We start from the raw sequence: 17,413 nt of genomic DNA on the forward strand, positions 1-17,413 counted from the left end.
GGTTAATGTGTAAAACACACAATTAAAAAAGTTGTTGCTGTTGTGAACTTTGTCTGCTATACCGGCAGGACCCAAGGAAACCCAGGGTATGGATCTGCCTTTTCTAATTCAAGATTTATGATTTGGGGAAACTATTTTATATTTAAAAAATGATAAATGAAACCCAAAGATATACCTTTCTCAGTCTCCTCAGCTCCTCCTGGTTTTACTTCTAAATCCCTCTTTTGCCCTCAATTCTGGTTTAGAAGCTACTGAGTGGCTGCTTCCAAGCTACGAGTCATACAGCTCACTGTTTATCGCCTCTCCTGAAACCGTACTCCTGAGACTCACGCTACCCGTCCTGGTCTCCACAGGCCAGCCAATGGGTCACCCACAGAGTTCTCATGCAGCTGTGATTCCCTCAGATGCGCAAGTGCGACCTGTGAGGATCAGGAGTCCTGGTATGAGACGCTCCAGTCACTTGGATGAAGATGGAGTAGGACATGCCAAGACCTGTCATCTTGCCAGTCACGTCTGTGTGCTCCTTGCCATCTGCTTTGTTTTAAGTAAGCCAGGCGTGCAGCCTTCATGCTAGCCACTAATACGGCTCTTGGCTGTCAGTGTCACATGTGAGGAACAACGTTCCCTCTAATTTTTTCCATCCACGTGCGGAATGACTTTTGTTATGTGCCCCATATCGAGGTAATATGCGGAATGTACACCACCAGTAGAAACAAAAAACCTACATATCATGTATATTTTTAAAGAGTTTCCATAGAGATGATTACTTAAGTCAGCGCAGGTTAGGCATTTTAGAACCCACTACTCCAAGTATTAAATTTAAGCGTAAGAGAAGATTAAAAATTATGAAAGAACAACATTACAGAGAATATATGTGCATTGTAAAAAGTACAAAGACGTAACAACAACAATAATACAAGTATGTGTTGGGAGGTGAGTGTGAAAGACAGAGACAATGAGAGAGACAGAGTGAGTGTGGGTGTGTGAGAGAGAGAGAGGCAGAAACACACACACACATGGATGGACAGATGTGCTGCCACCTTTGGCAGACTGGCCCTCACCAGTCTGAAGCCTGCTTGTTCAGACACAGCAGCAGATCCCAACAAGCTCCCTCTGTCTTGAGCCCTATTATGTCCCCGGCACCCTGCTCTGTGGAGATGGAGTATAGGGCGGAGGGGGGACCCCCTGACATCAGTGCCACCCCTCCCCGATCTGCACAGCAAGCAGGAGGTTCCCGGGAGCAGCATGGCAGTGGGGGGAGGGGCATCTGAAGCACGCAGCACTTGATAGACTGCTGGGCAGCCATGTAGCTTAAGGGGAACTTAGGTGAGGAACAGAACCCTTTGCATGTGCTCGCTCTCTTTTACACACACACACACACACACACACACACACACACACACTCTCTCTCTCTCTCTCTCTTTCTCCACCCAACGTGCACACATAACTCAGTGAGAGCTACCATTTGTCCTGGAGAGAGTTCATCCTAGTGCTCTTATTGTTTCAAGCACTCAACTGAGAAAGCGAATTTAACAGATGACCTGGCAAAGAGACCTGTCAGAACTCTGGCATGTTACTCTCATGCCTGACCTCATCTTCAATTATTATGATTAAAGACACAGCCTAGGCATTTAGAAGATCTACGAACGTTTTTTGCTGACTGACTGTCTTGAGTACTCTCTAGCTGCATCATGCAACTGCTGAGACAGCAAAAAAATAAAGCACAATTTACATATCCTCTGGATGAGATAATACTAGCGGGTAACATGAGCAGCTTAGTTTGTGTCACGCCCTGAGGAATGGAACCTTTAAAATCCTGGATGCTTTATGGCTCCCAGTGGGGGTCGTATTAATACCATCCCCACTCAACTTGATTCTGCCTTCTTCCCTTTCCCAATTTTGAGTATGGGGCCCCCCTGGCACCAATCTGCAGTCTGTATTACGTTTATTTCAGCAGGACATTGGGTGTTACCAACGGTGAGCTACAGGAGAGGCCAGATCTGCCAGGAATATCATCAATTCACAGGACAGAGGTGAATGTCCACATTTGAAGAAGTGGCCTCTACAACTGGGCCTCTACAACAAGGCCCCTGGATCTAAGCAGGTACCAAACTGAATAGCTTCAACCATAATGACCTCAACTAGAAAAACAGGCTTGTTGTAATAAGAACCACAGATGAGGTTGATCCAAGCTCCCACCACCCTGCATAACAAGGCTGTTTCCCAAAATCCCAGATCTGAACACCCACAACGTTTGGGAACTAAAAAGGCCATGCAAACTTTGCATCTCAAATCCATATCTGGAGGGAAAAAATAAAGAAATACGCCACTATTTCATATGGCAGCCTTCGAATGCTGCATCCGAGACAAAACCCAGAAAGTCAATAGGTCCTGCAGCCTCCCCTTTTACAGAGTTTTTCTCTTCCCTGTAATTAAGAGCAGTTAGATTTGCTTCCAAGAAAAATTCAAGGCTTTGCTTTTTCTGGAATTGCCCTCGTGTTAAAAACACCCCATTCTTCTCAGGCTGGTTTGGAAGCTTTAGTTACAACGCTCTGACGAAGGAGATGGAATTTTAGCTTTATTGGGTGAGAAAGGCTCAGCTGCCATTCCCACAGCTCAGACAGCTGCCAAAGCCACACAACTGGGACATGACAGCTAAATTAAAAGCCGGGCCGACTTTAAATGGCTCCACGATGTCCTAAAAAAAGAGCTAAATACACAAGCCTAAATAAATTGTCCTCACTGTTACGTTGCTCACTTTGCCCATACAGAATGCACATATCCTCAAGGATGTCTTTTAAAGGGGGAGCTTGCTGATCCTTCAAGCTGTCTATGATCAGTGCCTGGTGAGGTCTAGATACAAAGCAGCAGTGCTCAGTTGCTCAAGAATCGCACCTCGCTTTCCGTGCAGCTGGAGACAGGGACATTAAAAGTCTCTCTCCACATTCTAGCACATTCCCATTCACTCCTTCTAGCAGGTTCCAGGGAGAGAGGGAGCGAAGTGCCAGGCTTGAGAAAGACGCAACAGGCATCAGGATCTCAAGGTGGTTCTTCGACACTGAAAGAGAGGAGCCGAGGTTGATGCGAAGCAAGTTAGAGCTCACAGGGAAATCCAGGCTGCCTGACACTAGCATGCACCATCCGTGCAGCCTGTCTGCACAAGTCCCCCTCTCAGAGGGTTAAAGCTAGAGACTTTACAAATGAATAAGTGAACAGACAGCCCCTGAAGGCTTCCAGAGCTTCAGTTTCCTTCTCTTTGCACCTAGCATTAGACAGCCAAGAGAAAAGGTCCTGCACTAACGTCTCCCCCATTACACAGATTTCAGAATGGGAATGCACACCCCAAAGGAAAAAGAGGAAGCTACCACTGAGTTCTAGCTCTGATAGCTCCTGCTTTGGTTACTTCAATTAAATCTTTAGGGCTTGAAATCTCTCTAGAAATTGTACATTTCGTGGTCACAAGAAAAGTGGACTCTGGAGGTTCATAGCAGCATCTATACAGGGATTCAACTATTACAAAGGAATGTACATTTACTGGTATGCCAAGCGTATAAAATCCTAGAACCTAGCGCTGGTAGAGACTTGGGCAGTCTTCCTGTTGGGGCAGGATTGGTTCCTGCTGCAACTCACATACATTTGGGCCAGTCTAGTTTTCAATGCGCATTCCAAAGACTACATGAGGTTAGAAACCTAACCAGAGCACTGCACTCATGCATGCAAAGAGTTAAGCATTCAAGCAAGCTGGGGTTGGGCAATCTGAGCTCTCTTCCCTGCTCCAAGTACTGGCAGGGAGCTTGTCATAAACAGATAGCTAAGGGTTAATGTCTCTTTCACCTGAAACACCTGACCAGAAAACCAATCAGGAAACCGGATTTTTTTCAACTTTGGGTGGAGGGAAGTGGGTGTCGGAGTCTTTTGTCTGTCTGCCTGCTTCTCTGAGCTTTGGAGAAGTACTTTCTACTTTCTAGTCTTCTGTTTCTAAGAGTAAGGACAAAGAGATCAGATAGTAAGTTATATGGTTTCTTTTCTTTGGTATTTGCATGAATATAAGTGCTGGGTGCTTTGATTTGTATTCTTTTTGAATAAGGCTGTTTATTCAATATTCTTTTAAGCAATTGACCCTGTGTTGTATTATCTTAATACAGAGAGAACATTTGTATTTTTTCTTTCTTTTTTATATAAAGTTTTCTTTTAAGACCTGTTGGAGTTTTTCTTTACTTCAGGGAAATTAAGTCTGTACTCACCAAGGAATTGGTGGGAGGAAGAAATCAAGGGGAGAGCTGTGTGTTGGATTGCTAGCCTGATTTTGCATTTCCTCTGGGTGAAGAGGAAAGTGCTTTTGTTCCAGGATTGGGAACGGAGAGGGGGACTCACTCTGCGTAGTTTCACAGAGCTTGTGTCTGTGTATCTCTCCAGGAGCACCTGGAGGGGGGAAGGGAATCAGGATTATTTCCCTTTGTTGTGAGACTCAAGGGATTTGGGTCTTGTGGTCCCCAGGGAAGGTTTTTCAGGGGGACCAGAGTGCCCCAAAACACTCTAATTTTTTGGGTGGTGGCAGCAGTACCAGGTCCAAGCTGGTAACTAAGCTTGGAGGTTTTCATGCTAACCCCCAAATTTTGGACGCTAAGGTCCAGAATCTGGGAATAAGGTTATAACAGAGCTTTATTCCTCATTTCCCCAATGCATTGTCAGAGGATCACAGAGCCAGGTACTACTGCATCACTTCTGTGCAACTGATGAGGGGGAGCCTCCGGCAGAGGTGAACTTTGGTCCCTCCTGTCTCCTGTGTTGCTATGACTAAGGCCTGGTCGACATACACAACTTGCACTGCTAAACAAGCACATCTCTGTGTTTAGACAAACACTGAGCACCAAGAGGGGATTGTCTGAGTGGAGCCTGGCATAATTAGCACCGATGTAGCACTTTTCAACTTCAAAAAGCCTTACAACCGCTTAACTAATTAATCCTCAGAACACCCTGTCATAAACAGATAGCTAAGGGTTAATGTTCTTTTACCTGTAAAGGGTTAACACAGGGAACCAAACACCTGACCAGAGGACCAATCAGGAAACAAGACTTTTTAAAATCTGGGTGGAGGGAAGTTTGGGTGTGAGTTCTTTGTCCTTTGTCTTGTGTCTGTGCCCTCTCGGCTCTGAGAGTGATTTTTCTACCTCCAGGCTTTCTAATCTTCTGTTTCCAAGTTGTAAGTACAAGCATAGTAAGACAATATGTTTATATTGTTTTTTTGTATTTACATGTGTGTAGTTGCTGGAGTGTATTCTGTTTGGATAAGACTGTTTATTCATTTTTCTTTTAAGCAATTGACCCTGTATATTGTCACCTGGATACAGAGACTATGTTTAATTTCTTTTTCTTTCTTTTTTATATAAAGCTTTCTTTTTAAGACCTGTTGGAGTTTTTTCTTTAGTGGGGACTCCAGGGAATTGAGTCTGCAGCTCACCAGGGAACTGGTGGGAGGAAGAAGTCAGGGGGAAAATCTCTTTGTGTTAGATTTACTAAGCCTGACTTTGCATACCCTCTGGGTGAGGGGGGGGAGAGAGATTAGCTCTCTCAGGCCATGTCTACATCTAAAATTTTGCAGCGCTGGTAGTTACAGCTGTATTAGTACAGCTGTATAGGGCCAGCGCTGCAGAGTGGCCACACTTACAGCAACCAGCGCTGCAAGTGGTGTTAGATGTGGCCACACTGCAGCGCTGTTGGGCGGCTTCAAGGGGGGGTTCGGGGAACGAGAGAGCAAACCCGGAAAGGAGACCCGCTTCGCCGCGGTTTGCTCTCGCGTTTCCCCGAACCCCTCTGCAAACCGCAGGGAAGGAGACCAGCTTGCTCGGGGTTCGGGGAACGAGAGAGCAAACCGGGAAAGGAGACCAGCTTCGCCGCGGTTTGCTCTCGCGTTCCCGAACCCCCTGCAAACCGCAGGGAAGGAGACCTGCTTGCTCGGGGTTCCGGGAACGAGAGAGCAAACCGGGAAAGGAGACCCGCTTCGCCGCGGTTTGCTCTCGCGTTCCCGAACCCCCTGCAAACCGCAGGGAAGGAGACCTGCTTGCTCGGGGAACGGGAGAGCAAACTGCGGCGAAGCTGGTCTCCTTTCCCGGTTTGCTCTCGCGTTCCCGGAGCCACCCAGCAAACCGCAGGGAAGGAGACCTGCTTGCTCGGGGCTCCGGGAACTAGAGAGCAAACCGGGAAAGGAGACCCGCTTCGCCGCGGTTTGCTCTCGCGTTCCCGGAGCCACCCTGCAAACCGCAGGGAAGGAGACCTGCTTGCTCGGGGAACGGGAGAGCAAACCGCGGCGAAGCTGGTCTCCTTTCCCGGTTTGCTCTCGCGTTCCCCGAACCCCCCTGCAAACCGCAGGGAAGGAGACCTGCTTGCTCAGGGTTCCGGGAACGCGAGAGCAAGCTGGGGAAGGAGACCAGCTTGATTACCAGAGGCTTCCTCCTTACACGGAGGTCAAGAAAAGCGCTGGTAAGTGTTTACATTGGATTACCAGCGCTGGATCACCAGCGCTGGATCCTCTACACCCGAGACAAAACGGGAGTACGGCCAGCGCTGCAAACAGGGAGTTGCAGCGCTGGTGATGCCCTGCAGATGTGTACACCTTCAAAGTTGCAGCGCTGTAACTCCCTCACCAGCGCTGCAACTTTCTGATGTAGACAAGCCCTCAGTATTTGTGTTTCCAGGACTGGAAGCAGGGAATCTCCTAGGGTCATCCAGGGAGGGGAGCCTGGGAGGAAGTAACAAGGAAACAAGGGGAGGGGGTTATTTCCCTTTGTTGTGAGACTCAAGAAATCTGAGTCTGGGGGTCCCCCAGGGAAGGTTTTGGGGAGACCACAGTGAGCTAGGCACTGTATAACTCCTGGCTGGTGGCAGCATTACCAGGTCCAAGCTGGTAACTAAGCTTGGAGGTTTTCATGCTAACACCCATATTTTGGACGCTAAGATCCAGATCTGGGAAAAAATGTTATGACACACCCATCCCTGGAAAGTAGATAAGTATCCGTGTTACAAATGGGAACATGGACACAGAGGCAAAGTGTCTTGCCTGAAGCCACAGAAAGAGTCTGGGTTAGAACTCAGAGAACCAATTCTGCACAAACAAACCTGTGTGAATGTGGACCAACACCATCAGAGTCTAGAAGTATGGCCATAAGAATGACCATAGTGGGTCAGACCAGTGGTCCAACTAGCCCAGTATCCTGTCTTCTGACAGTCGCCAGTGACAGATGCTTCAGAAGAAATGAAGAGAACAGGGTAATTTAACAAGTGATACATCCCCTGTTGTCCAGTCCCAGCTTCTGACGCCCAGAGCATAGGACTGCGTCCCTGACCATCTTGAGTAATAGTAATTGATGGACCTATCCTCCATGAATTTAACTAATTCTCTTTTGAACCTAGTTATACTTTTGGCCTGCACAACATCCCCTGGCAATGAGTTCCACAGGTCAACTGCGCTTTGTGTGAAGTACTTCCTTACGCTTGTTTTAAACCTCCTTCCTATTCATTTCATTAGTCTATCCCCAGTTCTTGTGTTGTGTGAAAGGATAAATAACACTTTTTTACCATTCATGATTTTATAGACCTGTATGACATGCACCCCTGATTAGTTGTCTCTTTTTTAAGTTGAGCAGTGCCAGTCTTTTTTAATCTCTTATATGGAAGCTGTTCCGTACTCCTAATAATTTTTGTTTCCCTTCTCTGCAATTAGAACAAGAGTACTTGTGGCACCTTAGAGACTAACAAATCTATTTCAGCATGAGCTTTCACGAGCTACAGCTCACTTCTTACAGATGCACAGAAGGAACATACAGACAGGAGATATTGATACATACAGGGAACATGAAAGATGGAAGTATGCATACCAACAGGAAGAGTCTAATCAATTGAGATGAGCTATTCGTCAGCAGGAGAAAAAAACTTTTGATGTGATAATTAAGATGACCTATAGAAGGTGTGAGGAGAACTTAACATAGGGAAATAGATTCAATTAGTGAAATGACCCAGCCATTCCCAGTCTCTATTAAGGCCTGAGCTAACTGTGTCTAATTTGCATATTAATTCGAGTTCAGCAGTCTCTCTTTGGAGTCTGTTTTTGAAGTTTTTTTGTTGCAAAACTGCCACCTTCAAGTTTGTCACTGAGTGGTTAGAGAGGTTGAAGTGTTCTCCCACTGGTTTTTGAATGTTATGATTCCTGATGTCAGACTTGTGTCCATTTATTCTTTTGCGAAGACTGTCTGGTTTGGCCAATGTACATGGCAGAAGAGCATTGCTGGCACACGATGGCATATATCACGTTGGTAGATGTGCAGGTGAACGAACCCCTGATGGGGTGACAACATAAACACTAACCCAGGAACCTATCCTTGCAACAAAGCCCGATGCCAGCTCTGTCCACATATCAAGTGACACCATCATAGGACCTAATCACATCAGCCACGCCATCAGGGGTTCGTTGAGCAGCACTGATTCCAGTCCAGATCCTTGGGGGACCCCACTATTTATCACTCTCCAGTCTGAAAATGGACCATTTATTCCTACCCATTATTTCCTCTCTTTTAATCTGTTACTGATCCACGAGAGGACCTTCTCTCTTATCCAATGAGTACCTACTTTGCTTACGAGCTTTCGGTGAGGGACTTTGTCAAAGGCTTTCTGAAAGTCCAAGTACACGATAGCCACTGGACCACCTTGTCCACATATTTGCTGACCCCCTCCAAGAATTCTCATAGATTAGTTAGATGTGATTTCCCTTTACAAAAGCCATGTTGACTTTCCCCATCATATTGTGTTTATCTGTGTATGACAATACTGTCCTTTACTATAGTTTCAACCAACTTGCCTGGTAATGAAGTTAGGCTTCCTGGCCTGTAACTGGAGCCTTTTTTAAAAATCTGCATTACATTTGCTATCTACCAATCATCTGGTACAGAATCTGATTTAAGCGATAAGTTACGTAGCACAGTTAGTAGTTCTGCAATTTCATATTTGAGTTCCTTCACAACTCTTGGGTGAATACCATCTGGTCCTGGTGACTTATTTAACAATTTGTTCCAAAACCACCTCTATTGTCACCCCAATCTGGGATAGTTCCTCAGATCTGTCACCTAAAAAGAAGAGCTTAGTGTGTGAATCAACCTCACATCCTCTGCAACAAAGACAGATGCAAAGAATCTATTTAGCTTCTCTGCAGTGGCCTTGTGTTCCTTAAGTGCTCCTTTGACACCTTGATTGTCCAGTGGCCTCACTGATTGTTTGGCAGGCTTCTGCCTTCTGATATGCTTGAAAAAATTGCTGTTAATTTGTGTGTCTTTTGCTCATTACTCTTCAAGTTCTTTTTTGGCCTGCCTAATTATACTTTCCATTTGACTGGCCAGAGTCTATTAAGGCTCCTTTCTATTTTCCTCAGTAGGATATGGCTTCCAATTGTTAAAAGATGTCTTTCTGTCTCCAGCTGCCACCTTTGCAATGTTCAAAACATAAGAACAGCCATACTGGGTCAGAACAATGGTCCATCCAGCCCAGTACGTTGTCTTCCAACAGCGGTCAACCCCAGGTGCTTCAGAGTGAAAGAACAGAACAGGTAACCATCAAGTGATCCATCCCCTGTTGCTCATTCTGAGCTTCTGGCAATCTGGTTGAGCCATGGTGGCACTTTTTGGTCCTCTTAGTAGTTTTTTTTTTCCCCCCCCTCTCTCCCCTAATTTGGCATATACATGGAGTTTGAACCTCTACTATTGTGTTTTTCAGAAGTTCCTATGCAGCTTTCAGGTATTTGACTCTCATGATGGTTACTTTTAATTTCTATTTAACAAGACTTCATTTTTGTGTGGTTCCCCTTTTTGAAGTTAAGTGCTACTGTGGTAGGTTTCTTTGCTAGTTTCCCTCACACAAGGATGTTAAATTTAATTACATTATGGTTGCTATTACCAAGCAGTTCAGCTTTATTCACCTCTGGGCCAGGCTTTGTTAGCCACTTAGAACTAAATCAAGAATTACCTCTCCGCTTGTGGGTTGTAGGACTATCAGCCTCAAGAAGCAGTCATTAATGGAGTCTCAAAATTTTCTCTGCATCCAGTCCTGAAGTGACTTGTACCCGTCAATAAGGGATAGTAGAAATCACCCACTATTATCAAGTTTTCTGTTTTTGAAGCTCCTCTAATTTTCCTTAGTGTTTCATAATTACAGTCACCATCCTGGTGAAGTGGTCGTTAGTGTATCCCTACTGCGATACTCTTATTATTCAAGCATGGAATTTCTGTCCATAGAGATTCTATGGTACCGTTTGATTCATTTAAGACTTTTACCGTATTTGACTCTTATTTTCTTTCAGATATAGTGCTACTCCCACTCCCTCCTTCTTATTGCTATGTATGTTGTACACTGGTATTACTGTGTACCATTGATTATTCTCGTTCCACCAAGTTTCTGTGATGCCTATTTAATCACTATCCTCATTTAATACTAGGCATTTAATACCCCTTCCCGCAGAGAGGTATCCTCAGTGCGAGGGGATATCATGACATCATCTGGAAAGAGAATCCCAACTATGGGATCATTTCCCTCTGCTCCAGCTTCATGTTCTTCCCCGAGACGTTCATCCTCCTCAACAGCACAGAGGCTGTCAGACTGAGGATAGGACTGCTCTACCATGTCCTGGAAAGTCTCCTCTATGTACCTCCCTGTCTTCCTTGCTTCCTCCAGTTCAGTCACTTTGGTCTCAAGAGCCCGTACTCAGTCTCTGAGGGTCATGCACTGCTTGCACTGAATGCACACATACCTGCCTTGTGCGCAGGTGGCGTAACCATACATGCTGCATTAGTGCAATCAATTGGATAGCCCCCACTCTGCTGCTGGACTTCTGCCTGCACTATTGTTACTCTTGCAGGGATATGCGTGTGTGTGCATTTTGGATCTATACTACCGTAACAGGGTAGAGATTTCGGCTATAGAGTTCCTGTGCTCACTCTATCCATCTCTCAGAAGTGGTAACAGCGTATCTATTACAGTGGTAGGTTCTCCTGGAGACACAGTCACACATTAGGAGAGACAAGGCGGCAACTGGTGATGAGACACTGGGTTTATTCCAGGGTGGAATAGGTGGACCGTGAGCCAAATCTGCACTGCCAGATGCTTTTGAACTGATCGTGATCTTTTTCTTTACTTATCATCACTATTGCTGTTATTTTTATATTGTTTTCTCTGGAGCCTGGACTGTGACAACACCTTGACCAAGAAATTTGGACCTTGACAAAAAAATAACTGGTTCCCCCTGGTTTATTCCTTTCCCCTTTAAAGCGATCAGTATCTTTATACCCTTCAGTCACAAAGCAACGGAACGCTCCTATCACTTTACCACTTCAAGGAAGCGATAACAGCCGCCGAACGGAAGAATGAGCGCCAAAGGCAGCTGCTAGCCGAGAAGTTATTGGAAGGGTCTGTGAGGGCAACAAAGCAAATATTTACAAAACAGAAACATATGGGAGAGACGTGGACCAAGACGTACTGCCTAAGCTTGGGCATCAATGCCTTGGGTAGAGAAAGGGCTCCCAGCGAAGGGATCTGAGCCAATCATTCCCAGCCCAGGGTATGGATGTCAGCACTATTACTTCAGGCTGTGACTAGCAGTCTAGGCCCAATGCCTGGGTGTGGCCTGCCTCTTTTGTCCCCAAGTGCAAGCTGGGCTGCTCTGAACCCCAGCAGGGTATGGCATGGCCTTGGCTCTGCTGTGGTTTGTCATTGGAAAGGGAGGACACGCACACTGTCCAGTAAAGAGGAGGTGGCGCTCGAGGAGAGAGGGTGTACGGTTACTCCAGAGAAGTAAGGAGACCTCATCTAGCCCATCTCCCCTGCTCTGTAATGGGCTGGCTGTGCCCAGATTCGAAAGCCTCCCGCAGCAGCTGGTGCTCACCACCGAACTCAGGGAGAGAGACCGAAAGGGGATATTCTGGTCAGGATCAACAGCCCTGCAGAGGCTACGTACCATTACTGTGATGCCATCCTTCTCCAGGGGAGTCTTGTCGTAGGTCACTTCGCAGACCCGCACTACCGTCGTCGCTCCGTATTTCTTCAGATCCTGGGAAGGGAAGGGAAGGGAAGGGGGGAGACCCTTTACTTATAGGCATATCTTCTAAATAGCAATTCGACCAGAGGGCAGACAGGCCTCTCTTCGCACCCGTGCTATTTGTGGGTCAGATACAGACTCAGCCAGGCATGAAACATGTGCCAGCACAAATCACATGCTGAGCGAGCTGGGCACATGCTTCAGTGCCCGGCTGAGGCAGGACCAGGAGGTGCATGGTGGCATGCGCTGGGAGCGGTTCAGGGCTGCAAATGTTCTTTTACTCTCTCCTTTCTCCACATTTACATTCATGATCCCCTTAATCCTCCCACCAGCCCCTCCACCATGGCTTCCCGACCCCTTTCCAGTGTTCGCCCTGAAAACAAAATCCTCCAACACATACAATTGCATCAGTTATGGCACAGCTTGTATGTGATCGGAGCACAAGCCCATAAGTCAAAACGCCCCAGCAATTCTGCCAGAAACTCACTGGAACCTTGGGCAAGTCAGCACCTCTGTGATGCCTTGGGGGTGGACTCAGACCAGTAAGGGGCTCTGTTAACACCTGCACGGTAACCTCAGGTGCCCATATGCTGTGCCGCTGACACCAACACCATGTGCAGCATAACGATCTCCCCCCTGCACTTTCATCCCCCAGTGACTCCTTTACAGGGTGACCCCAAAAGCCCTTCCAATTCTGAGTCTCCCCTGTAGTATCTGGTCCCTCTTGCTGAGTACTGTCAGAGGTAACACCAACTTCGATGTCTCCAAAGAGCCAGCCCATACAACAGCTTGATAGCTCAGCTGGGGTTAGACACAGCCCTTTAATACCCAGCACTGAGCTGGTCTGAGGTAAAACTTAAGTTTAGTAACAAAAGAGAGAATCAAGTGGCTTCAAGCTAGCGTGAAAGAGATTCGAAAGGGCAAAAACCAAACCAAACCCCGCACGCTTTCCAATGTCAACTCCTTAACGCAAGCCAGAAACAGCTTCTCACTCACACAGAGGTGTTAAGAGTTCTCCAGCATGACCGGCTGTTCCAGCCAGGATCCACCCCTCCCCTGCTATGAAATGGGGATCGTGCCACATGTCTGGCAGAGGTGTCGTAAAGATTCATTCATATTTGTACAATGAGGCAGAAGAGCTATGAAGGGGCTGGCATGGTGACGCCTCCTTTTCCCTACACAGGAAAATATCTTTCTGAACATCGCTCCAGCAGGAACTTTGCAATGCGCAACCTTTCCGCGACGTCACTAGATGTTACGTTTCTCCACATAAAGATGCATGTCAGCAATAGAAATGTCTGTCAGATCTGCCAGCAATTAGTCTAACACAGATGCAGCTCAGCTGATTAAGCTCTATGGAGCAGGGAGGGTTGTTCTGTTCTGTGTTTAGACAGCACCGAGCAGAGTGGACCTTTGGCATACTTGGGGTGACTATAACGAGTGGCCGTGCAGTTCAGTGTTTAGAGCAGTGGACTGGGATTCAGGAAGCCTGGGTTCTAGTTCCTGCTCCACTACTGACCTGTCTCACGAGCAAGTCACTTCACTGCTTCGTGCCCATTTCAGCTCTTCTGCGCAGGGAGCGTTTGTACAGCACTTAGCGCAATGGGGCCCTGATCTTACTGGGGATCTTAATGCAAATCAATAATAGTTACTGGCATCTAACCCTGCTCAGAGCAAGACTACATGACACTGTGGTCAAAGGGCCTGAGTCTTGCCTAGAAAGACTTGGACAAAGACCTTCATGTAAACAAGGTTTAAGAGGCAGACAAATGTTAAATCATAGAGCATGAAGACAGAAAATCTGGTGTAGGCAAGAGTGGGATATTTTTAAGCTACAGCAATAAAGGCTGGACACTTTCACTGCTCCTTCAAGTAGTAAACACGAGCAAGGACATTTATTTTGAATCCAAGGAGGTATGCAAAAGCCCATCTTGTTGCCCACGAAACCAATCAACATCCACGGACAACATAACCAATTCTAGGAAAATGAACTGCTCAAAACAGCACGTTGGCTGCAGTCCCAAGTGCTCAACAGAGCAATACCAGAGAGAGAATTTTTAGCTCCACGCACAGACAAAGTGAGCACTCTCTCATCTGTCCTCGGCTAGAGTGTGTTTCCGTCTGGCTCTGCATGACACACTTCTTTGCCCCAAGGAGTCCGGTACGACTGCGCACTGCAAACGCTTCACAGTTTTCCCCCGCGAATGTTTGGACCAGTTGTCTCCTGTCTGCTGCAAATAACAGGGCGCTGGATAGGAAGTTGGACCTGGAATCTATTCTTGGCTCTGCCACTGACCTGCTGAGTGACCTTGGGCAAGTCCCTGTTTCCTCTCGCACTCTCTGTCATGTCTATTTCAAAGTCTCTTGCTCTTCAGTGCTAGCAAATTGGGGCCCTAGGTGTATTAAAGCAGCATCTCGTTAACAATAATATAGAGAAGTATAAAATCCTGCAAGTTCCCTCTTTCCCCAAGAAAACGCTCGTGGTGCCTAAGGGCAGGGATCCAGGCACACCGCAGAGGGGAGATATGGAAGAGAACAGCTACATACTAACTGAAGTGATGTATATCAGACATGGGAGGTAACTGTCCCACTGTACTTGGTTCTAGTGTAGCCTTGGCTGGAGGGCTGTGTCCAGTTCAGGGCACCACACTTGAGGAAAGATGTGGACAAACTGGAGAGAGTCCAGAAGAGAGCAACAAAAATGATCAAAGGTTTAGAAACCTGACCTATGAGAAAAGGTTACAAAATTGGGCATGATTAGCTTAGCCGAATGAGGGGGACCCTGGTAACAGTTAAGGGCTGTTAGCAGAAGATGGTGATCACTTGCTCTTCATGTTCACTGAAGGTAGCACGAGAAATAATGGGCTTAATTTGCAGCAAGGGAGATTTAGATTAGATAGTAGGAAAAACTTTCTAACTCTAAGGGTAGTTCAGCTCTGGAAGAGGCTTCCAAGGGAGGTTGTGGAATCCCCGTCATTGGAGGTTTCTAAGAACAGGCTGGACAAATGCCTGTCAGGGATGGTTTAAATTTATTTGGTCCTGCCTCAGCCCAGGGGACTGGATTTGATGACTCTGAGGTTCCTTCCAGCCTGATATTTCTATGATTCGAAGATCCATCCTGTCTTCTGCCAGTGCAGTTACTGCCTGTAGTATATTCTTCCAGTGCTCTGTCCAGTCCAATTTTTTAGTTGCTCAAGCAGTGGGGCTTCCAACTGCATCTTGTGAGAAACATGCAGAAATATTTTGGTATAGACAGATGTACCATTGGGGGTGGGGGAAAAAATCAGTCTCACTAGCAACTCAGAACGCAAAAATGACCATCTAATAAGCACTATCCAGTGCGTTCAACTTACTATCTATTATGCTTCTACGGTCTCCATCACCCCAGGAACTGAGCATCTCGCAATTGTGAATGTATTTATCCTCACAGTATCCCTGTGAGGCAGGGCAGTGCTCTTATCTCCATTTTACAGGACCAGAGAGACTAAGTGACTTTCCCATGGTTACAGAGGATGTCTGTGGCAGAGCAGAGAAGTGAACCCAGGTGTCCCATGTCCTAGGCTTCCTTCCTAACCATTGGACCAAGCTTTGTCCCTTTAACTGGAAATATGCATGACCACACTGTGAACATGCAATTACCCAATGTTAGGTGCTCAGAGGACTGAGCAATTTTCTTCCCTAAACAGGGCCAAAGTCAATGGCATTGTTTCTGTTTATAATCAGGGCTGACTTTAGCCGTTAATGCTTTGCAGGTTACTTATGATTATCAAGAACATTTTCACATCATCACTATGTTTTTAACAATCGCAGGTGGCATCTCCTGTCATGTTTTATTGCACATCCTGAACAGCTCATTAAAAAAAATAAACCTGACAAACAAAGCTAGTCGCAGCTCAAGAGCGTTGACAGTTGCATCGGATTTCAGTACAGTAAGCAGTTAGCCAGTACGCGCTCACACACTAGAAGGACACTTACAGTCTAGTGGTGCCAGATGTGGAGCCACTGATTCTTATGAACGTCAGTGCAATACACTTTTTAAACCACTGCCAGCTTGAAATTAATTTTTTTAATCTACTCTTGGTGCAAGTAACACTGAAGATGATTATAAATAATGATTTCTTTATCCTTTGTGCATCTGACAGCATTTTGTGTAGTTTTACTGCTTTCCTTATATTTCCAGTCAGCTGATCTATTTCCTGTGCTGTTGGATGCTTGTCTTTCACACAGCAAGAGAGGAGAGAAAACCTTTTTAATAAAATAGAAAAAGGTAATTGTAAAACTGCAAAATCTGGTAGGGGGACTCTGCCTGCGAGTAAAATTTGAAGCTACTTTAAACTTTTTTTGAACTGGACCTGATTTTAAAAGTTGACTGTGTCCCTTTAAGCAACACATGCATAATAGGAGCGCTCAGTATTGTAAAAGTGGCTATTAATATTCAACTGTAGGCATCAGAGTCTATGCCTAACACAATAATAAAGATGAAAATTGACTTCATCACAGTCTAAAGTGTCTACATGGGGAACAAATATTTGATAATGGGCTCTTCAATCTAGCAATCAAAGGGATAACATGATCCAATGGCTGGAAGTTGAAGCCAAACACATTCAGACTGGAAACAAGTCGTACTGTTTTCGTTTTTGTTTTTTTTAAACGGGGAGGTTAATTAGCTACTGGGATAACAAGTGTCATGGAGGATTCTCCCTCACTGACAATTTTTATATCAAAGTTGGATGTTCTTCTAAAAGACTTGCTCTAGAAATTATTTTGGAGACGGTCTAGGGCTTGTGCTACACAGGAGATCAGACTAGATCTTCACAGTGGTCCCTTCTGGCCTTAGATTCTACAAATCCATGAAAGTTGGGAGCCAGACTGCAGGCAACGTGATGTGGAGGCTAAACTGCACACAATCCAACTGAACCCAAAGTCCAACTGCATTTCAGTTTGTTGCTCTATGCCTAAAATAAACTGTCTAACCACCAGTGCCCTTCTCACTTATGCAGGTGCAAGTCTTCAAAAGAAAGAATTTAGATTTGCTTTTACAACGCTGTGCAAAAACCCCCACTTCTGATGTGAGAGATTATTTCTCTAGAGGTTCCAGGTCCACCACTTGTTTCAGTTTCACTTACCAATGCAGTAAGGATTTTGAAATTTACATAAGTCACCTTCCGGACCAACCAGGGAATATTGCTGCTATATCCCTCAAGCAATTTAGTTGGATGCTACAGGCAGTCAGAGACTTGGTCCACTTCCAGCACGGCTTATCACCTGGAGCTTGGATTGGCCTGGAACTTCGATCTGACAAAACCAACTAACGTACACTTTATGGAACATCATCTGAAT

General features: G+C 45.9%; 1 protein-coding gene across 10 annotated transcripts in view; it reads right to left on the reverse strand.

Annotated features, from left to right (window-relative positions):
* PTP4A3 (protein tyrosine phosphatase 4A3) overlaps window positions 1-17,413 on the reverse strand; it is a 166,106-nt gene that overhangs the window by 19,912 nt on the left and 128,781 nt on the right. For all 10 annotated transcript variants that reach the window (XM_030553881.1, XM_030553882.1, XM_030553887.1 and 7 more), the window contains one exon: window positions 11,993-12,085. In XM_030553881.1, coding sequence (XP_030409741.1) covers window positions 11,993-12,085 — 93 coding nt within the window. The remainder of the gene's footprint in view (window positions 1-11,992; window positions 12,086-17,413) is intronic.

The sequence above is a fragment of the Gopherus evgoodei genome, chromosome 2 (assembly GCF_007399415.2).
Source record: "Gopherus evgoodei ecotype Sinaloan lineage chromosome 2, rGopEvg1_v1.p, whole genome shotgun sequence".
NCBI lineage: Eukaryota > Metazoa > Chordata > Testudines > Testudinidae > Gopherus > Gopherus evgoodei.